The following is a 23,105-nucleotide window of genomic DNA, read 5'->3' as shown; positions in this document are numbered from 1 at the left end:
AGTTCAAATTTTTTTTCATAGAAAGCGTCCAGACGTTTGTAGAGGTAAATGCAAACGTCTGGATGATACAGACTAATAAAATGAATAAAAGTGTTGCTCTTGATCTCAAAAGCTAGTGAGACATCAAAGGGTAAGCTTTATGCATTTTTATTGTGCGTTTTTCAGTAGTTAGATGCTATTAAAAGTAATGATTAATATCTATGCCGATGACTTATCTGACAGATTAATTCCTTAAGCAGGGGAGAAAGAGAGAGAGGCAGTCTTGCGGGAGACTGGTCATCCCAATAGTTCAGACATTCCAACATTTAGAAGAGCAGATTTAATTCTAGAAAGGATAGGGCATACTATTGGGTCGATATTAAATTGTACAGTGACCAAACTTGTGTAACAGGAAAGGAGAAAATGTATGGGTAGACGGGAATCGAACACGGGACCCCAGCATCATCAGTAGCTGTAGGTAAACCACCTGATTAGTGATGCAGGGTCCTGAGTTCGATTCCAGGTCCAGCCATACATTTTCTCCCTTCCTATTAGGCCAATGATAAGAAATTTGTCTGATATACACCGACCGACCCATCAAAATCCCCCCACCTGATCATTTTTGCAGTATTTTAAATTTATTCACCTTTCTTTCATGCAGTCACAGATTGTCAATATCATTTTTAAAATAAAGCATTCTTTTTTTTTATTATTGAAAGTTTTTACATCAATAAACATTTAAGCTGTCTTGCTGTGAGGTGTAGCATAAAAACATCGGATCCATAAATATCTAAGACTGTGATTTTTATGACAAATATCAATATGTCATATAATTCCACCAAAAAAAACCCTACATACCATGTATCTACTTACCTTCAAAATGTGGGTTGGAGTAGATCAACCAAAAAAATTCTAATGATGGCCTTTCATAATTTGGTCACATTGACCACCTCTGGACTTGCAGGTGAAAGTCATTTAATTGCTATACATGTACTACCAAAAAAATGAACTCGCAATTTCCGAAGACTACTTGCAATTTTGAAATGTAATTTTTTACCATTAACATATAACATAAGTTAAAATTACAGCTGTTTAATACAAAATGTGACTTTGTGCATTTGTAGCTCAGTTTTTATTAAAATATTACCGTAGACTATTTCATATCAATATTTTCTTTGAAATTATATATACTTTCCTTTTTTCTTTTTCTCTTTTCAATAATGTGCTTGCATGGCACCATGTTGGGCACTTTAACACATGCTTATCTGTTTTGGTAGTTTATAATCAAAGAAAATGTTAAGAATCAAGGCCTAGGCCACTGTTTTCATATTTCCTTCCAAGCTTTGCAAAAGATGAAGACAACAAATATATCATGTTTTAATAACAATCTTCTAGAAACGTTACTCCCATTTCTATACTTGTTTTGTAGAAGTGAGTGGGACTGTTAAATTCTTTGGCAGGGACATCATCATTGCTCTTATCTTAATGCAATTTCTCATCCCCATGTACCAGAGGTCGTTTTTCTAAACATTCACCATCAAGCTATTTAAAAATGGTGACTGGAAAAGGGGAAAGTTATAAACTACTGAAGAAAACTGGGACAGAACAGTTTTTCTGGGGAAAAAAGTTACCAAAAATTGACTGGCAAAATTATGCGAGCTAAATTTTGAGCTTGCAATTCAGACATTCCATCTTGCATTTTGCTAGTCTTATATATTGAATTTTAAACTCTGCCCTGCAAGGGCAACAAGAACTTGGGTTGTGTCTTTGAAGGTGAAAACAATTTAAGAAGGGAGGTTTGGTCCATGGATGTTGGCCTAGATAGCTCAGTGGGTAGAGCACCTGATTAGTGATGCAGGGGTCCCAGGTTTGATTCCTGGTCAAGGAAATAGTTGCCACATAGCAGTATTAAGTGTAAATTAGCAGCAATAGCTATGTTCATTATTAGCATTTTTTCCATGCTTAGATCCAATCATTATCTTTACAGCTGAAGTATCAGGATAAATGATAATAATCTCTCTGTCAGCTCTTGTAATATTCAGCAAATCCTAAATGATCCAAATTCAAATTTGCACTGCATAAAAAATCAATTTTAGTATTTGTTTCTAGAAAAGGATTTTTTAAAAATGAACTTATCCTATTAGCTAAATCAAACAGTTGAATACTGATATTAAAACTATCACCTATTTAATTTTCTTTAAATTAGGGATAAAGAAGTGCACATCCACTATTACTTTAAATTTTTTAGGGATGTCAATTTTGTCAATAATTCATATTCGAATATTCAATGAAAGTATTCGAATATATTCGAATATTCGATAAAATAAATAAAATCTGTTTTATTTTAAATATGCATCATACTACTCTCACGAAAAGTTTAGGGTAGGTATACTTATATTGGAAGTAAATTGTATGAAGACTTTTGTAGTTGTATAAGAAATTCCATTTGATATATAATTTTATAATTTTAACAAATGAAACATATGTATTTATAGTAGCTCCAACTGAGGAATCAGTAGTCTTGCCAAAGGCAAGATATAGTAGTAACGGTATACTGTTCAGATTTCAGTACGTGTAATAAATTACAATTATCTGCCTAATAAGAGATACGATTATAATCTTTGATACAATGCTTTTAAAATATAAACAAATATCCATAGACAATTTTCCTAGGTAATTAATTAATTTCCCGATAATGAATATAAATTAAAATTCAGGATTATATAGAACCCAAGATATAATCATTTAATCTGAAATTGAGCCCCTTACAAAATTAATTACAGTGGACATTCATTTGAATGATCAATTAAATTTGTTTAGATAAGTATACTCTTCACGTCTTTTAGACATTCTAAGACGGTTTTCATTTTGTTGTCCTCGATTCTAAACCCGATCGTATTTAAGTAATAAAAACTATGAAAGCACGTTTTGTATTATACATAAAGCATTATTGTACAATTCTTTAACACCTTACTCAAAACAAAATTCATGAAATTTAGTAATTCTATAAGAAAGAAATCAGGCGATCGAAATTGATCGCTAGTAAATTAAAGAGGGATAATTCCAGCACTGCTCTGATCAAAGTTTAATAATCACAGTACTTCTTTTTATGAAATCTGAAAAACACCGAATATTCGAATCTTAAATTCATATTCGAATATCAACTCATCGAATGAATATTCGAATATTCGTTGCCATCCCTAAAATTTTTATATGTACTGACTCTGAAGAAGATGGGACTGTTTGGTGACTTTGATCAATATTTGAAAGAGGTGTTTTCTTTATTTTCATCAGCTTACTGGAGATGAATATTTTATGGGCATTAGAAGCAAAATTTCCAAAAGGCTGGTGTAAAATGGATTTTAACACCAACTTTTGTCATTTAGACAGTTCTGTCCATTAAACATGATGGATAATGGCTCATTAAATTCTCCCTCATTAGAGTGGTCTAGTACCTGTATACATTAAACTGGATGTCCATCAGGCTGTAATTTCTTCAGTCTATCAAACAATTACTCTGAAAACTTTAAGGTACATTAGATTCTTTTTATATATCCCTGCATGTGTTCCATTTTATCATAAGAAGCAGTGATAATGTATTTTCCTGCCTCCAATACTCTATATATGTAGGAACTGATGGCATTATTTACAAAGTTCACATATCATAAAAAAACCTCTAACAGCTCTCTCCATTACATTGTTGAGAATCTGTGTGATATAGGCTGTATAGATTCATTGAACACCACACACACACATGTTACAAAGGAGACATCGCATTCATCAATTCTCTGTAGCCTGACAGATTTGTCCTTGCTGTGACAGGGAGTATACTAGAATCTTTATTATCATTATTTATTGGTGAGTTATTTGGAAACAATATGATCCATTCTTTTTCTTTTGGGGGGGGGGGGGGGGGGTTGAGTTTCATATGAATTATATTCTTTGTTTGTTTGTTTGGGTTTTTTTTAAATTCAACTTAATTTAACTTGAATTCAAAGGTGACAATGATTGATTTGTTCCATCAACATTGCTATAATCACTATTATATAGATATTATTAGACAAAGGTATACACTTGTTCTTCATTGTTCTTTTATTTCTAATCTTATTTCTTTTCTTATAAACTTTGATGAGATGCTGTACACAGCTTTGCACATGTTGCAGAAGTGATGTTCTTTGTGATATGGAAGCAGTAGGAAGAGAGTTGCATTTGTGACAAACTGTTTTATAGATTACAGGGGAACCAAACATAAGTAGGATTTTCTATAAGGAATAAGATTGTTAATTTGCTTTGGTTTGGTTTAGTGAAGAGTGTTTTAAAACCAGATGCTTTCAGGACTGTAACCCGATTTCTGGAATGTGGTTGCACGTGAGGGTTATGTAAATATATAATGAGTAGTTATAGCCCAGAAATTTATGAAAGAGAACTAACCATTTGATGCATTTTAGGAGCAGTTTTTAAAAATTAAATAACAAAATCTAGCAGTTTTGCTTTATACAGATGAGTAGTAAATTTCTTTTGTTTCAAAAGGATATTTTTGAGTTTCTTCTCTTTTACTTGGGGGGGGGGGGGGGGGATGCAACATACCTCCCCTCCATACAACCTTGTCTTTGTAACTATGATCCTTCGTTACCTCCTTGACATTAGAATATGTCCTTGTTCTTTAATCTGAATTAATAAAACATCTAAATTAGTTTTTATTAAAACATTGCCACTCCATTTGGTAACCACTGTGGTTTTCTTGCCCACACAGTAAAAATTCAATGAATATTCACATGAAATATTACAGCGGATTGATTTGTCTGTGATTATGGAATGTATTTCTTTATTGGGTGTAATTGAAAATCCATTGCAGTGATCAGTATCGTGTAGCTAATGGTGACCGCGTTATCAATATGGATTTTCTGACATTTTCAGGATGTGTGTTTTCCTGAGTGGAGACCCTAGTATGCCTTCTATTGATTGTACTTATGGGAGTTTTTCTGTCTTAAGATTCTACGTGGTCAATGAACAAAAAAAAATTCTCTGTTTTGGAATTCAATAAAATAACCATAATGTAAGAAGGGAAATGGATTCTCTGCATTTTTACAATAAATACTGTACAATAAAATTTTTATTAATCAATAAAACAATTGGGCAGAAAAGCAAAGACCACAAAAGACAAAAAAGCAGCATCAGAACGAAAAAAAGGGAAACCAGAGAAAAGGAATGCAGAAGAGGAGGGAAAAGGGGGAGGGTCTGATTGATTTTGTAATGGAAAGTCTTTTGAGTTCATTAGGATTGCATGCATACATTTTAAGGAAATGGTTAGAGGGCAAGGCAGGGTTATTAAATGATTGATTCACTCAGATTTTTATATCCCATTGAATATTTATGCTTCCAGGTCACTCAAGCCCAGCATCATTGATAATGCATGTATTTACATATAATAAGCATTGCTTGTTATGAGCTTTGCCGATTCTTTGATGCATACAGCACAGTGATGTGTGCATACAAGTGTAATGGTTTGGGTCGTGGATGTCAGCCTGGGTAGCTCAGTCGGTAGAGCACCTGCCTAGTGATGCAGGGTTGGGGTTCCAGCAATACATTTTCTCCTTTCCTGTTACAAATTTGGTGCCATTGGCCACCCCTGGACTTGTAGGTGAAAGTCCTGCCAGGGGCAAATAAGAACTTGGGTTGTGTCTTCAAGGGCAAAGACAGTACAAGGAGGGAGGAATGTAATGGTTTGGGCCGTGGATATAGTAATGCAGTGGGTCTTGGGTTCGGTTCCCGGTCCAGCCATACATTTTCTCCTTTCCTGTTACACAAATATATTGTGTACACAGCTCATTGTAAAGTTTTTATGCATGTAAAAATTAAAGCCTATTTAGACTGCTTATCCACGTATTATTTTCATATCCTTTTAGTAGCTACATCTGATCAGGCAGTTGAGAGAAAAGTGCGAATGATTGAAACTTTGTGTTTATTATTGTGGCTCTGTATATATATAGCATGTCGTATTAATAGCTATAGTGTAAGATTCAGTGGGCTGCGTGGCTCAATCAATACCAACATTTTCTCTATCTGTATTATGTTTCAGAGCCTTGCTGTTATTATTTTTACATGCATAAAGGCTTTTAAAGATGGCTACATGTTTTACATAATCCTGTTGACATTTACCTGGATTTGATGATTGCAAGTTTATAGGAGGAATTTCTAGCTGTTCTCATGGGAAAAGGGAATTAATCAGCTGTAAGCCATGGACCAGTTTCCATAATGATTCTATTTTTTGTGCATGTTAATGTTGTTAATTCTACTGGAGATGTGTTACTAACTTTATGATGTGTATTACTAACCTAATGATATAGTTTAGACATGAAAATTATTTAAGAAATGAGTGTAAAATTAAGGCCTATTGTGTCAAAGTTTTGAAAAATACATTTATGGGGAGCGGGACTCATTGTAAACCCTTGATAAGTTAAGATTGTCCTGGAGTGGTTGGTATTGCCATTTTGTAGGTCAGTTGTTAACTGACATGTCTTATTGTTGCATTGATTGATTCTTGTAATGATTCTATTGATTTTCCTTTTAGGAGAGTGGACAGGCTTTAGCCCACATAGACCATGCTTATCCATTTCTCTAAAGATAATTATTCTTTTGACTAATGATAGATAAACAAACTTAATGGACATACATGTACTTGTACACTTCATTTAGTGCCTAGCTATACACCACTGACTTGAGCTAGCTACAATTGTACATGACCAGTGAGGACACTGACCTTAAAAATTTGTCTTTCAGTCACATGGCTTTTAAGCTCTCACGTAAAGAATGGTGGAGCATCCTTGGCTGATCTACCGGTACTCTTGAATAGTTATTTGTTTATTTTATAAACATGAATCCTTAGAATAAGGGGTAAAAGGAGAATTTGTATGTAGCCAGCAGTCCTGATTCAGGTGACCATAGAAGATTTGTACTCTATGTTATACCTTATTGTAGCCGTGGTGCTGAGTACTGTATTGATCACTTATAAGAAGAAAATGTGGCATATTGATCTGTTGTGACTTTAATTATTAAGCTAGTGCCTTGTGACACAGTTTTTGTGGGATACTAACTAATTAAGGTCCTGCAGACACCATGTGGCTGTGACATTGTTAAAGTAGGTGATAGCTGAGGAAATGTTGCACCGTTCATGGATTGTCTAGGGCTATACCACAATTTTGTCAAAGTATAAATATTTTGTGAGTGGATCTGCAATAAATTTGCCACAGTCTAAATTTCTGGTAGGATCTTGGTCGGTATGTATATAATGACCATGTCTGGAATGTTGGAATTTTACAGTAGCAGTATCACCCAGCACTATATTTTTTCAGATACATCTCTTGTGTAGAATTGATAGGATAGTATTTGCATATACCGGTATACTTGTTAAATTTGATCACTCTCTGTGTAAAATATGGACTAGCTATTGTAGATTGAGAAAAAAATCTTTTGGAATTGCAGGAATTGTCTATTATAATAATACTAATGTAGAGCCTCAGTTAAATGAAAGCAACAGTTTCCGATTTTAAAGTCTTTTTATGTTGTTTTATCTTTTTAAGTTTAATCCTAGTTGTACATGATTGATTTGCCTACATATAAGAGCTGAAATTCTATTTCACACAGAATTGAATGAAGATCTAATCCAGTTCAAAGCCATGTCTTCAGCTGTTATAACTAATAGATAAAGTCAACATTTTCTTATTTATAGACCTGATTTCTTTAAAAACCTGACCACTTGTTCCAAAAGTCTAATAATGTTATTTTACAATAATAGCATTTCATGACTACTACACAGTTATTTGTAGAATTGTAACTTCTTGTAGTGTCAGGTGAATTTAAAGTTCTTAAAAAAAGAAATAAGGGTTTATCTACATGGACGTCTTTAAACAGGTAAATTGTAAATATGGTAAGGTAAAAAAAAAAATGTCCACCCTAGTACATTTATAGCATACCTGTGCTCACAGGAAGTCAGGCTTTCCATTTTCCAGTTCTGAAGATAAAGAAAAGGGGCAGGTTTATTGTATGTACTTTTGAAGCTACTGGAATATGAAAATGGATGTACCATTCACATAGTGCATAAAGTTTTTGTAAATGTATTACTGTATGTAAGCTGATTTACATTTAACAAGTATAATATTTACAATCTATTAGCTTTTGTATCAGTCTAAGGTTGGATAATGCCACAGAAATTACATCTGAATCAGTAATGTATATCTTAATAGTCTAGCTATTAAAGATTGTGATAGATGTTGAGAAGTCCTGATATATATATAGCTGCCATAAGTGAAAAGATGGCCACTATAGATTTTAAGGCTCCGTAGTGTTTCCATTACAGAGTTTTCCCGGTGTCTTTATTGTAACTTGGTAATCAACCTCTCAGGACTTTACTTGTACAGTCAAACCTCGTTCTCTCAAACTTGATGGGATCGAGAATATACTTGAGAAATTTGGGTTTTCAAAATATCCAGAGTAAAATACTTAAAAAATAAGTGCTTGGGACTTCAAAATCTTTTCGACATATCCATGGTGTTCGGGATACTGAAGTTCAACCATATATGACAGCATATTTTGAAATAATTACGTACATTAGTAATTAATTTTTTTTTTAATGTTCTGTGTTTTTGAATTGGAGGAAGGAGGAATCAACTGCATGCTTTTGTGGATATCTGCATAATACATAATTTGATTGTCATCCTTGTGTAACATGCAGTTAGATGACATTTTCAGTTGTATTGGTAATGTTAAACCTCTACTGTTAACAGAATACATGCATCTCTGTGTCTATGCCAGTCATTAGAACTGGATTTCAGATTTTCCTCTGTAATCAAAATCTTCATGAATAGTCCTCTGTGAATCAGAGCTGCAGAAATATTGGAGTTGTCAGGAGAAATTATTGTATGGGGAAATGTCAACCGATAGCTGATAGGGTGTGAAAGGAAGACAGGATGGTTACAATGTTCTAAGAAGATTTGTTTTGTGATCATCAGGGAATCTCTAATTAGTCGTAAATGTGGTGATAAAGTGTTGATGTTTAGCTGAAGAGAAATTCTGTTTCCTGAATTGAATATAATGAGAAACTGATGAGTGGATTATTCACCCAAAAAGTGCAAGTGGAAATATATCTTTCTTCAGTTCGCAAATGCTTGTGTCATACCTTTGAAATAACGTGAAGTTGAATTAGTAAAATAGAGTCTGACTACAATTTACTATTTACGAGTGTTTTGTGGAGTTTTTTTTTTTATTTCGGACTTTATTTCGGAGTTTGACTGACTTGAGTAAACAAATCACTTCAGATTGTAGTGATTAAAAATTTTGTGCTTGTTGGTTTTCAATTAGCTATACATAAACTGTAATTTTATTAATTAGTAGTTTTTATTACCAGAAACTCCAAATAAAAAAATTGCATTCTATTGGTCAATACAAACATGAGTGCTCTATGATAGAATAGTGACATCACATTGATTAAGAAAATAGGGATTGAGAAATTAGATTGAAATAGAAAGTGGTAAAACATGGTAAGTGTTAATTGATCGTATTGAGTACACTGCATCATAAATGACAAGATGTAATCTATGCAGTTTTATAATGCGCAAAAAAAAAAGCAATAGTCATATGTGTGCACAGCTTGTGTGATTTATGAAACACAGTATACACAATGCAATATGATCACTTAATGCTTTAAGAGATCTGTATGATTTGATATCCCAGTCAAAATGAAAAAAAAAGTGTTATACATGTTTTATAGAATTAATTCCTACTGTTTTGTTTTCATAGATAGTCTCAGCATGAGATGAAGATGCAGTGGAGCCAGAAGGTCAAAGGTCAACAATGTCGGGTTCCTCAGACAACGAGAACACATCACTGATGGCAGATCAGGCCAAGGGGAAGAAGAAACAGCCAGACTGGAGCCGGTTTGGTCTGAGTCGGGAACCAGTAAAAGGAGAATCTGGTGTGACCCGGTCACCTTCAGAAATCCAAGATGGCAGCTATCAGTCACTAGAGGAAGGCAAGCATAATGAACTCTTCAGGGAAGACCAGGTACAAAGGCAATGATAGGGAATTTAAATTTAATGTGGATGAGATTAGGTGGACTGATTGACATTAAAATTGATGTGAGCTATAGATAATTTCAGTATCAATAACAGAGTTTACAATATCAAAAACACAAAAACATTTAGGTCATTTTTAGCTCTACTGGTCAGAGACCAGAAGAGTTTATGCAATAGTAAGGTGTCCGCTGTCCGTCCGCCCGTCTGTCTAGCTGTCTGTTTAGCTGTCTGTCTGTCTGTAAACAATTTTTTAAAACTCTACTCCTCCTACAGTTTTGGTCTGATTTCAAAATAACTTTGCACACAAGTAGACTACACTAAGATACATAATTTAGTGCATCGGTTTTTGATTTCAATGAACGGTGTTGCCATGGTTACTAAAAATAGAAATCTCTGTGAAATTCCTTTAAAATGCTACTCCTCCTACAGTTTTGGTCTGATTTCAATATAACTTGGCACACAAGTAGACTACACTAAGATACATAATTTAGTGCATCGGTTTTTGATTTCAATAAACGGTGTTACCATGATTTCTAAAAATAGAAATTTCTGTGAAATTCTTTAAAACGCTACTCCTCCTACAGTTTTAGACTGCTGTTAATATAATTTGGCATATAAGTAAACTATACTAAGATACATAATTTAGTGCATCAATTTTTGATTTCGATGAACAGTGTTGCCATGGTTACTTAAAATAGAAATTTCTGTGAAATTCCTTTAAAATGTTACTCCTCTTACAGTTTTGGTCTGATTTCAATCTAATTTGGCACACAATTAGAATACACTATGATACATAATATGTATTTTGGTTTTTGATTTCAGTGAATGGTGTTGTCATGGTTACTGAAAATAGAAATTCCTGGGAAATACTTTCAAAACGCTACTCCTCCTACAGTTTTCGTTTGATTTTAATATAACTTGGCACAGAAGTAGACTACATTAAGATTCATAATTCTATTTATTGTTGCATGTTGCAAAGTTTCAAAATTCAAGTGTTCCTTTTCCTTTGTTATACGTACAGACCAGTAGAGCTACAGTCTCATCAGAGACTTCTGGTTCACTTTTATGCATGATGTTCTACATCTTAATTACAAATCTATAGTGAGTATGAATTTTTCACTGACATGCTTATATGTATATGCACACAGAACTGTCAAACATTGAAATATGCTGTACTTTTCATATAGGATCAAAGTGTTATTTGGATAATTTTCAGAGACTTTAGTTAGACATATAGCCTTTTCTAGGATAAATATGTTAGGCTTATGTCATCATGTCACTTGTCAGCAATACATGAAAATCCAAACTCATGGTGATAATGTCCTAATTGGGCAACAAAATATGAGCAAAGGAAAATCATTTTAATATATTGCATTTGTATATATAACCTTTCAGCATCTGTCCTCCCAGAAGCCATGGTATAAAGCCAACTTCTTTATTTCGGAGCCGGTCCTATTTGGGACGTGGGACGGGGTATTTACTTCCTGTCTCATCAACATCCTCGGTGTTGTTATCTTCCTCAGGATGGGCTGGATTGTTGTAAGAATCACTCTATTCAATTCAATTAAATGTGACTTGTAGTAAAGAATTCAAATTATTATGTACAATTTTCTCAGCACAATAAAGTAAAACACATTTATAACGAAGTGCCAGGGATGGATTATTTTTCTTCATTATATTAAGTACAATTGTTATATCCATTAAGAATACATGTACAATAATATTTTAAAGTCACTGAGATTGAAAATAACTTCACTATAAGCATCAATTCATTATAAGAGTGTTTGTTATAAGAGTGTTTTACTGTAGCTAGGCATTGAATCCTTAAATTTCATGAATTGACAGAGAGAACTGATGTATTGTAGGGGAATGCTGGTATCCTGTTGACCATCCTCATGATTTTTGTCACTGTGTTCATAGTGCTGATTGTTGCCCTGAGTGCAATAGGGGTCTGCGAGAGATGCAAGATGGAGGGAGGGGGTGTTTATTTCCTGGTGTCTCATGTCCTAGGAGGCAGAATTGGGGGGTGTATAGGAATTCTCTACTGCTTTGCACAAGTAAGAGTCTACAATAGGAATTTATGCATTGAAGTAAAACAATATTATAGAAAATTGATTGAGTTGATTAATTTCTCGATACCCTACATGTAAATATGGAAATCATATATCATGCTATCTAGTATACTTAAATATTCAAAGTAAAGTGTAAATGCATGTCATGAACCCCTTTGATCAATCATAAATTAATACTTCAAGTGCTCATATGTATATGTGAAATCATGTTTGTTTTGTTTTTTGTTTGTTTGTTGTTTTTTTTTTGTTTTTGTTTTTGTTTTTGCAATGTTCATGAATCAATGCACAAAAGATTTCTCCATAGACAGCCAATTATGAATTCTGATAAATAAATGCAAGCTGTTTAAATTCTTCCCATTCACCTTCTATCATAATGTTATTTTAATTTCTACACAGAATTAAGATCCATCAAGAAAATAATAAATGTTGAATTTAAATATAGCTGTATCATTAACTCTATGTTTTTACAGTCTGTGAGTTGTTCGCTGTCAGTGATGGGGTTTGGAGAGTCTATCATGCGGCTGATGGGAGAGGAGAATCCATGGATTGCCAGGGGTGTAGCCATAGCCTTAGTGTTGCTTCTACTGGGTAACTATCATTGCTTCTATCTCAAGCCTTTTTTTTTAAAGTATATTGTATGTTACAATTTTAGCTCACCTGAGCGGAAGCTCAAGTGAGCTTTTCTGATCACCAGTTGTCCATCATCCGTCTGTGTGTAAACTTTTCACATTTCAACTTCTTCTCAAAAACCACTGGGCCAATTTTAACAAAAGTTGGTACAAAGCATCCTTGGGTAAAGGGGAATTTAAATTATTAAAATGAAGGGCCTAGCCCCCTTATAAGGGGAGATAATCAAGAAAAGACAAAAATAGGGTGGGGTCATTAAAAAATTTTCTTCTCAAGAACCACTGGGCCAGAAAAGCTGAAACTTATATGAAAGCATCCTGGGGTAGTGTAGATTATAGAAAAAAATCTTTAACAATCTTCTTCTCAAGAATCACTAGGCCAGAAAAGCTGAAAACTAAGTGGAAGCATCCTGGGATAGTGTAGATTCTAAATTTTTCAAATCATGACCCCTGGGGGTAGGGTGGGGCCATATTAGGGAATCCAAGTTTTACAATGAAATATATAGGAAAAATCTTTAAAAATTTTCTTCTCCAGAACCACTGGGCCAGAATAGCTGAAATTATGTGGAAGCTTTCTGAGGTAGTGTAGATTCTAAATTGTACAAATCATGACCCCCGGGGGTCGGGTGGGGCCACAATAGATATTACAAGGGGGAAATCTGGTGAAGAATAGCAAGGCCAAAGTTACTTAGGTGAGTATTGTGGCCCATGGGCCTTTTGTTTGAGTTTTATAATTATACAAAAATATGACATCATAAATACGAGCTTCAAGATGAACAATTTCATTTAAAATGCCACATTTAACCCTGAAATACATTCTTCTGTATAAGATAATGGTTGTAGCTCCTTTATCTTATATCTACAGATACTTATATCTAAAGATTTTGTCTTGTTTTTCAGGTATAAACATAGCTGGAGTGAAGTGGGTGATCCGACTACAGCTCATTCTGTTGTTTGCCTTGTTCTTTTCTGCCATGGACCTCATTGTGGGATCTTTTGTTCACACAGATCCAGGTGGGCCATTTTCAGATTCTCTTGTTGATGGAGCAGTCTTATCAACTCATTAAAACTGTTTTGGAATTCAAAAAAAATATTCCTCAATGTGTAATCAATTAATGTATAAGCAGAAATTTTAGCGAGGGTTCGATTTTGGCATTTTTAGCGAGGATGTTGAGATCGCTAAAATGAAAATCGCTAACAATTCCTTCTGTATAGGAGATAACCATTATATTTCTAGGCAACATAAAATTGCTAAAATTACTTCTCACTAAAATTATATACCGATTTTTCAGGACAAATCGCTAAATTTGCATCTCGCTAAAATTTCCACTCGTACAGTATTTTTTTAGGTAAGTTTTTTGTGGTCAGAGGAAATAATACTGGAAATAATGGATTTGATTTGATGGTTGAGGAAGAAACATGATACTGTAGTTTTAAGATTCTTGTTTGGAGGACATAAATTTGTGGGTCTCTTCATACCATATGATAGCAATGAGTTTCAAAGTTACACCCTTAAAAATCACTGATTTCACAGTACCAGGTATATGGTGGACAGTTTCCAGATCTTTATGTATTAATTGATTATTTTGATTTAATGAATACCAGGTAAAACTTAATTCAGGGTATCAAGCACATGTGAGCAGGAAACCTTTTGTTTTCCATTACAGAACATGGAGTAACCGGTTATATGGAAGTTAATCTACGTAATAACTCTAACCCGGACTTCCTGGAAGGGGAGAGCTTTTTTAGCATGATGGGATTGTTTTTCTCCACGGTAACAGGAATCTTAGCAGGAATCAACATGAGTGGGGATCTTAAAGACCCATTTAACAACATTCCACAGGGAACCCTGGCTGCTCTCGGTGTCTCGTGAGTAATTAATTAAGTCTTCAGTAATTATGGATTTTAATTTGATTTTTCTGTCCATGAGATTAGAGATCTTATAGTGTATTTTGTCTTGGTTGATCTTTTTGTTTGTTCACTAACTTTGATGAATGAATAATTTTAGATTTTAATCCTTTGATATACTGTATTCCATTTGGCTGTGTATTCTATTTAGTGCTTTTCACATGCAGAAAGCAGCTTCCACTAAATCAAGTACATCGCTACTTGTCTTGTGTATATGGATTCATTTAAAGCAGATTCAAAAAGCACTAAATCAAATCTATGCTAACTTGTTGAAATATCAATTTCCGCCAGATATCATACATGCCACAATAAAATGTGTTTACCATATTTTACTATTCTGTGGCTGAGTTTTTGTCAATCTTTTCAGCACTCTCCTATATGTATCATTCACGTTAGTCCTTGGTGCCACTTGTGTACGCTTCTACCTCATCGATGATGTCATGATAGCAGAAAAGGTCAGTTTATGGCTACAAGGTGGATAAGGGAAAATTTAAAAGTTAAATTTTAGTTCATTCTGATATTTTGATTGTCCATTTCCTTTGTTTCCCAGATGACTATAACAGGGTTCCTATGGTCAGCTGATATTTTATATGCTTTGTTTGTTTTGCAGGTGTCTATAGCAGGATTCCTATGGTTAGCCGGTCTATATATATCTTCAGTGTCCTCATGTATGGGCAGTCTGTATGGGCCTCCCAGAATTCTCCAGTCCATTGCAAATGAGAACGTCATGCCGATAATTCGTTTATTAGGTCAAGGGGTCAGTATTACTTGAAAAACTGAGGTTTAATTATGTAAAGTTATATTTACACTTGTATGATATTGATCTCTTTGAGAATATAAAATGAGTTTCTTTCTGCATTGTATTTTGGATAATATACCGGTAGTGAATTATCAAAGATTAGTTTCTTTTAAAAATGCAAATTGAAAAATTTAAAATACATACATGAAGTTAAACATATTTATAAGTATTATTTATCTCCAGCGACCTTTCTTGGAAAAGAATTACCTAATGTCTATGTACTTGTTTGAAACATCTTTTTTGCAGAGAGGACCAAAGTTTATACTTTAATTCATCTAAATCTAGTTTCTGTTGTTTTTTTTTGTCAGAGAGGACCCAACAAAGTTCCCATTTATGCTTTAATCCTTATAACTCTAGTCACACTTCTTTTCATCTTTGTGGGGGATGTGAACTCACTAGCCCCGATCGTCACCACAGCATTTATGATGACATACGCAGCTATTGATTATGCCTATTTCGCACTTGCCATGTCTTATGATAAACATCAGGAAAATGAACTTAAATACGGACCAGTGAATAAAAAGAAGCTGTCAGCTGGGGATCTAGGAAACGGAAATGTTAGTTATGGAACTTACACTGCCCCAAGACCTAAAGATTCGTTTGAGAAGCTGGCTAGTGATTTAGACAGTTTGTTTCCAGAGAGAATGACACAGCGGGGACAGCACCACCTGGTGAGACAGGGAAGTGGTCAGAGTGGTGCCACCACACCAGAGGCAGACTTTGATGCCACCAAGCGGCGCATCTCAGTGGAGAACACCACTGACCAGAGTGACAAGACCAATCTTCTACCGGAGAAAACCTTAGGAGGTACAGGTAAAAATTTCTTGTCAAATACTCTAAACATAATTTTTTCCACTGGGTCATAATGCCGTGGGCCCACAATTTCTCTTCAGTCCACGGGTTGAGAGTTATGCAGATTTCTTGGATTGCCTTTTTATGTCTTATTAAATGCACATTAAGTATGCTGTTACAAAATTCTGCGGAAAATTTGTACATAGTGTTAACTAATCCCCCACTGAAAAAAGTACACCTACAGTAGATTGTAAAATTGGTTAAGTAAGATATTAAGATATAATTTGGCTGCTGACATTGAGCATGAGATTATGTTATTAAAAATAATGAACATAAAACCATGTCTAATGTGTAAACACAGTGTTTGAAGTTCAAATGAATAAAATTGGTAGGCGGTAGATGGAGTAATAAAGCGGTAGACTTCCACCTAAAGTGGTAGAGTTAACATGTATGGTTTGAACTAAGCCATGATTTTTTTCTATGTATCAGCCTAACCTATTTATGACATTTTTTGAAGTTCTCTTTTAATCTGTAATTATCAACAATGTAATTGTTTACAGAAGGAGAGAAGAAACCCTTGAGTGATGAAATCATCAAACAACCAACCTCCTGGTATTCCTTTCTGTGTAACAGATGGCTCTCATTGTTCGGGGTATGTGTGTACTTACAGGTCTCCTCCGTTGTGTTTAAAAGAATGAACAAAAAAATTTTACAATAAAGCTACATACCAGTAATTGTGAAATAATGATGAAACATATCAAGTTGAGGATAAAATTATATTTGAGATGACTGATAAACTACATGTAATAATTTTAATGACGTGTTTACAGAGCATAGTGTGTATCATCATCATGTTCTCCGTACAGTGGGCCTACGCCTTGGGGGAAATGACTGTTGTACTAATTATATACATCTATATAGGACAGGCCAGCCCCGGCTACTTTCCAGGTATGCTCTGACCTCAGCCTCACTACTTTGTTTGGTTCACCTGTACCATCAGCTCAGTTTAGACTCTGGCATTGATCTGTAGTCTCTCTGTAAACTTCTCACATCTTCATACCTCCTGCAAACAAAGTTTGGGGGGTATATAGGAATCACCTTGTCCGTCCGTCTATCTAGCTGTACGTCCATCCGTTATGCTTTGGGGTATACATCTCTTATCCGCAACTCCTCTTATACCACTGAATAAAATTTAATGATACTTTCACTGAATCTTTATTACATAGTGCCATTGTGCACTTCCTATTTTATTTTTTGATCGGAAGCATATTTTGGGCCTCCATAGCAAAATATGGACTTTGCCATTATAAACATGGGAGGCGGGGGGTATTGAGCTCAGTACTCACAGTTCTAGTTTTTTTTTTTTTTTGTTTTTTTGTTGTTTTTTTTTTGTTTTTTTTTAATGAACAATACATATATTGCCATGGATACTTAGAATAGATTAATCTTTTAAATTTGATGAAAGATCTACTTCATTAAGGTTCTGACTTGATTTCAGTACAACTTGGTACATAGAATACATTTCTTTCTCATAAAAGATTTTTATATACAAGTATATGTACATGTCTGTGTAAAGTAAATGAAAGATGTTCATTCTCATTTTTTTTTCCCTGCAGGTATTGCTGATTTTAACATGTATGAGTGGATAAAAGGAGGCATTAAACGTTGTTGCAGGTAAATATATGGTGGTTTAAACATATTTTATCACAATACATGTAAATATATACAGTGGGATTGGGCACAAGTTCTAAAAACTTAATTCAACCTCTTCCTAAATAAACAGGTAAATGTATGTTCCTTGAATTATCAACTGAAGACTTAATGTTCCTTTCCTTTTGTTTTTTTATTTTTTTAAACAATATATTAGTTTTTCTAGCTGAATTACCAATTAATATTTCTCCATTGGCAGAGGTGGGAAGAATGTACAGGAGGAGATCATTGTAGCACCAGCTACACCAGCAATGAACCTAATGGCTGCCCAGTTAACTGATGACAATGAGGACTTTGCCAACAGAGGGCGCTATCATCAATCAGAGATTGTCAGGGGAGAGAACTTTGATGATTATAACAGTGACTGAGTGATCAACAAATGAAAATCCAGTTCAGTTTTTGTATCAGCCCTTAGCAGTTTAGAGTATCTTCACAGAAAATTATAAATATTCCATCTTCCATTCTCCTGAAGACTCCAGATATGTTTCTACTAATAGGAATTTAGACTGCATTCTGGTTCCTTAAGTATTAACACTTTCAAGGGACTTTAACCTTTCTAGTAAATGAAGTTTTGCATTTTTCTATGTTTAATCATTCTCTTCAAGAGAGAAACACAGGTTATTCATCTTTCTAATTAATTGAGGAGGAGATTTTGGTGCACTTTTTTATCCTTTATTGGAATCTGAGACATAATAAGGCTTTATTTACTGTTAAATGCCACATTGACCATGTTATTTATGACCAATTGATATTTTAATAGTTATACATGGAGATGTTAATATTCATTAAGCACTAGTTGATTTTATCTTTCAGGGTTCAGTACCATGTTTTTATGAAAAGATCATTATGTAGCTGCAGCCGTTGTGCTCAAAAGATTGTAGTATAGATTTGGGAGGATCCATACAAAAAAAAGTCGATTTTAAAACATTCCAGAGTTTTCCATAAATTTTATTTGTGCTTCCTTGCTTCTGAACATTTCTTTTTCTTGCCAGATTTATCTTGATATATTAGATATAAATAAATGATTGGATTTTTTTTTCTTTTTAGCTCACCTGAGCCAAAGGCTCAAGTGAGCTTTTCTGATCAAAATTTGTCCGTTGTCTGTCGGCGTCGGCGTCGTTGTTGTCGTAAACTTTTCACATTTTCATCTTCTTCTCAAGAACCACTGAGCCGATTTCAACCAAACTTGCCACAAAGTATCCTTGGGTGAAGGGGATTCAGGTTTGTTCAAATGAAGGGCCATGCCCTCTTTCAAGGGGAGATAATAAAGAATTAGTGAAAAATTAATAGCATCTTTTAAAAATCTTCTTGTCAAGAACAACAGAGCCAGGGAAGATGAAACTCATGTGGAAGCATTCTCAGGTAGTGTAGATTCAAGTTTGTTCAAATCATGACCCCCGGGGGTAGGGTGGGGCCACAATGGAGGATCAAAGTTTTACATAGAAATATATAGGAAAAACCTTTAAAAATCTTCTTCTCAAGAACAGCAAAGCCATGATGAGTCATATTTATATAGAAGCATGCTCAGGTAGTAAAAATTCAAATTTGTTCAAATCATGACCCCCGGGGGTAGGGCGGGGCCACAATGGAGGATCAAAGTTTTACATAGAAATATATAGGAAAAATCTTTAAAAATCTTCTTCTCAAGAACAGCAAAGCCCTAATTGGTCATATTTATATGAAAGCATCCTCAGGTAGTGTAGATTCAAGTTTGTTCAAATCATGACACCCGGGGGTAGGGCGGGGCCACAATTGAGGATCAAAGTTTTACATAGAAATAAATAGGAAAAACCTTTAAAAATCTTCTTCTCAAGAACAGCAAAGCCATGATGAGTCATATTTATATGGAAGCATCCTCAAGTAGTGAAGATTCAAGTTTGTTCAAATCATGACCCCCGAGGGTAGGGCAGGGCCACAATGGAGGATCAAAGTTTTACATAGAAATGTATAGGAAAAATCTTTAAAAAATCTTCTTCTCAAGAACAGCAAAGCCCTGATTAGTCATATTTATATGGAAGCATCCTCAGGTAGTAAAAATTCAAATTTGTTCAAATCATGACCCCCGAGGGTAGGGCGGGGCCACAATGGAGGATCAAAGTTTTACATAGAAATATATAGGAAAAATCTTTAAAAAATCTTCTTCTCAGGAACAGCAAAGCCTTGATTGGTCATATTTATGTGGAAGCATCCTCAGGTTGTAAAAATTCAAATTTGTTCAAATCATGACCCCTTGGTGTAGGGCGGGGCCACAATGGAGGATCAAAGTTTTACATAGAAATATATAGGAAAAATTTTAAAAATCTTCTTCTCAGGAACAGCAAAGCCCTGATTGATCATATTTATTTGGAAGTATCTTCAGGTTGTGTAAATTCAAGATTGTTCAAATCATGACCCCCTGGGGTAGGGCGGGGCCACAATGGAGGATCAAAGTCTTAAATAGAAATATATAGGTAAATATCTTCTGATGAAGAACTGTAAAGCCATGATTAGTCATTTTGATATGGAAGCATCCTCAGGTAGTGTAAATTCAAGTTTGTTAAAATGATGACCCCCCGGGGATAGGGATGGGCCACAATGGGGGGTCGAAAATTTTACATAGGAACATATAGGAAAATATCCTCTTCTCAAGAACTGAAAATCATGTTTAGTCATTTTGATATGGAAGCATCCTCAGATAGTGTAAATTCAAATTCGTTCAAATGATGACCCCTGGGGTAGGGTGGGGCCCAATGGGGGATTGAAAGTTTTACATAAGAACATGCAGAAAAAATATTTCTTCTCAAGAACAGAAAAGCTATGTTTAGTCATATTGAAATGGAAGCATCCTCAGGTAGTGTAGATTCAAATTTTCAAATATTGACCTCTGGGATAGGGAGGAGCCACAATGGGGGATCAAATTTTTACAAAGGATTATATGGGAAAAATTTTTCAAAATTTACTCAAGTACAACAAAGCCATTTGTTATATTGACATGGAAGCATCATCAGGTATCCCCCCCCCTCCCCCCCCCCCCCCCCCCCCCCCCGGTAACCCTTTCAATACTGAACTGATTTGTGCTTTTGTGCTTTTGCCTAGCCAATGTGCTCAGGTGAGCGATGTGGCCCATGGGCCTCTTGTTTATATTTCAGATTACATTCCTCTGTGTACAATTGAATTTAAAATGTATATCTTGTTTTTGTTTTCCTTTTAATATAGTTAATATAGTGCTAATACCAAAATTATTAGTGTTTTGAAGAGGAAATTCATTGACTTTTTTTAAAGTCAACTTTGGATGTACATTTAGCTATAATTTATTAGCTCACCTGAGCTGAAAGCTCAAGTGAGCTTTTCTGATCACATTTTGTCTGTAGTCCGTCTGTCCGTCTGTCTGTAAACTTTTCACATTTTCGACTTCTTCTCAAGAACCACTGGGCCAATTTTAAGCAAACTTGCCACAAATCATCCTTGGGTGAAGGGGATTCAAGTTTGTTCAAATGAAGGGCCACGCCCTCTTTCAAGGGGAGATAATTAAGAATTAGTGAAAAATGAATAGCATCTTTTAAAAATCTTCTTCTCAAGAACCACATGACCAGGAAAGATGAAACTCATATGGAAGCATCCCCAGGTAGTGTAGATTCAAGTTTGCTCAAATCATGACCCCTGGGGGTAGGGCGGGGCCACAATGGAGGATCAAATTTTTACATAGAAATATATAAGAAAAATCTTTAAAAATCTTCTTCTCAAGAACAGTAAAGCCATGATGAGTCATATTTAAATGGAAGCATCCCCAGGTAGTGTAGATTTAAATTTGTTCAAATCATGACCCCCGGGGTTAGGGCGTGGCCACAATGGAGGATCAAAGTTTTACATAGAAATATATAGGAAAAATCTTTAAAAATCTTCTTCTCAAGAACAGTAAAGCCATGATGAGTCATATTTAAATGGAAGCATCCCCAGGTAGTGTAGATTCAAGTTTGTTCAAATCATGACCCCCGGGGTTAGGGCATGGCCACAATGGAGGATCAAAGTTTTACATAGAAATACATAGGAAGAATCTTTAAAAATCTTCTTTTCAAGAACAGTAAAGCCATGAAGAGTCATACTTATATGGAAGCATCTTCAGGTAGTGTAGATTCAAGTTTGTTCAAATCATGACCCCTGGGGGTAGGGCGGGGCCACAATGGAGGATCAAAGTTTTACATAGAAATATATAGGAAAAATCTTCTTCTCAAGAACAGCAAAGCCATTATGAGTCAAATTTATATGGAAGCATCCTCAGGTAGTGTAGATTCAATTTTGATCAAATGATGACCCCCCGGGGTAGAGTGGGGCCCAATGGCGGATCGAAAGTTTTACATAAGAACATATAGAAAAAAAAATTCTTCTCAAGAACAGAAAAGCTATGTTAGTCTTATTGATATGGAAGCATCCTCAGGTAATGTAGATTCAAGTTTGTTCAAATGATGACCCCTGAGATAGGGAGGAGCTACAATGGGGGATCAAATTTTTACAAAGAAATAAATGGGAAAATTCTTTTAAAATCTTCTCAAGTACAACAAATTCATTTGTTATATTGACATGGAAGCATCATCAGGTAGTTTAAAATTCAATCCCCCCCCCCCCCCCCCCCCATTCATTACTGAACTGATTTGTGCCTTAGTCTAGCCAATGTGCTCAGGTGATCGATGTGGCCCATGGGCCTCTTGTTTGAAGATAAAGTCCAGGGGCCTCTTTTACCAAAGAACAAACGACTAAGATCAAAAACTTTAGTTGATTGTAAAATCTTACAAAACTAATATTCTTGTTAAAAATTTCTTGCTTAAAAATATCTAGTTATTTAAGTCATTTGCATAATAACATTTTGGTCTTGGTCATAAGTTCTTTTGTAAAATATGGACCTTAATTATCCATACTTTTGATTATTTCAGTCGTTTATGCAGTTGTCCCTTTATTATTGAGAAGAAATCCCTTATATTTATTTTATTGTTGTGTTTACCGGTAATAGCTTTGTGATATTGTTTACAGAATACATAATACTTTTTTAAAATTATTTTACTGTCTTACTATGAATTACTTATTAAATGACTGTTTTATGACAAGGTATTTTGAAATTGCAGATCTATCATTTAATTTGAATAATCAGACATTTGTTGGAAACTCATGTTTAATT

At 34.7% G+C, this 23,105-nt stretch overlaps 1 protein-coding gene across 2 annotated transcripts; it reads left to right on the top strand.

Annotated features, from left to right (window-relative positions):
* Window positions 1-74: 74 nt before the first annotated feature.
* LOC133186879 (solute carrier family 12 member 8-like) lies at window positions 75-18,995 on the top strand. 2 transcript variants are annotated; one of them, XM_061322262.1, is made up of 14 exons: window positions 75-130; window positions 9,775-10,038; window positions 11,445-11,588; window positions 11,915-12,106; window positions 12,592-12,709; window positions 13,648-13,761; window positions 14,415-14,616; window positions 15,023-15,110; window positions 15,266-15,412; window positions 15,763-16,261; window positions 16,807-16,898; window positions 17,077-17,194; window positions 17,863-17,920; window positions 18,156-18,995. In XM_061322262.1, the coding sequence occupies exons 2-14, from the start codon at window positions 9,829-9,831 to the stop codon at window positions 18,322-18,324; spliced, it is 2,151 nt and encodes a 716-aa protein (XP_061178246.1). In that variant the 5' UTR covers window positions 75-130; window positions 9,775-9,828; the 3' UTR covers window positions 18,325-18,995. The 2 variants fall into 2 exon arrangements, with proteins under 2 accessions (XP_061178246.1, XP_061178245.1); XM_061322261.1 differs by having other exon boundaries at window positions 15,763-16,267.
* The last annotated feature ends 4,110 nt before the right edge of the window (window positions 18,996-23,105 follow it).

This window comes from Saccostrea echinata, unplaced genomic scaffold (assembly GCF_033153115.1).
Source record: "Saccostrea echinata isolate AGI-Se365-2 ecotype Australia unplaced genomic scaffold, CSIRO_AGI_Sech_v1 ptg000014l, whole genome shotgun sequence".
Lineage (NCBI taxonomy): Eukaryota > Metazoa > Mollusca > Bivalvia > Ostreida > Ostreidae > Saccostrea > Saccostrea echinata.
This window is presented reverse-complemented; position numbering and strand designations above follow the sequence as displayed.

What these genes read in the sequence shown, in the direction of transcription:
- LOC133186879 (XM_061322261.1), top strand. Translation starts at nt 9,829, where the DNA reads ATGTCGGGTTCCTCAGACAACGAGAACACATCACTGATGGCAGATCAG. An exon ending in TCAGGATGGGCTGGATTGTT is followed by an intron (nt 11,589 to 11,914) that starts GTAAGAATCACT and finishes GATGTATTGTAG; the next exon opens with GGGAATGCTGGTATCCTGTT. An exon ending in TTCTCTACTGCTTTGCACAA is followed by an intron (nt 12,107 to 12,591) that starts GTAAGAGTCTAC and finishes ATGTTTTTACAG; the next exon opens with TCTGTGAGTTGTTCGCTGTC.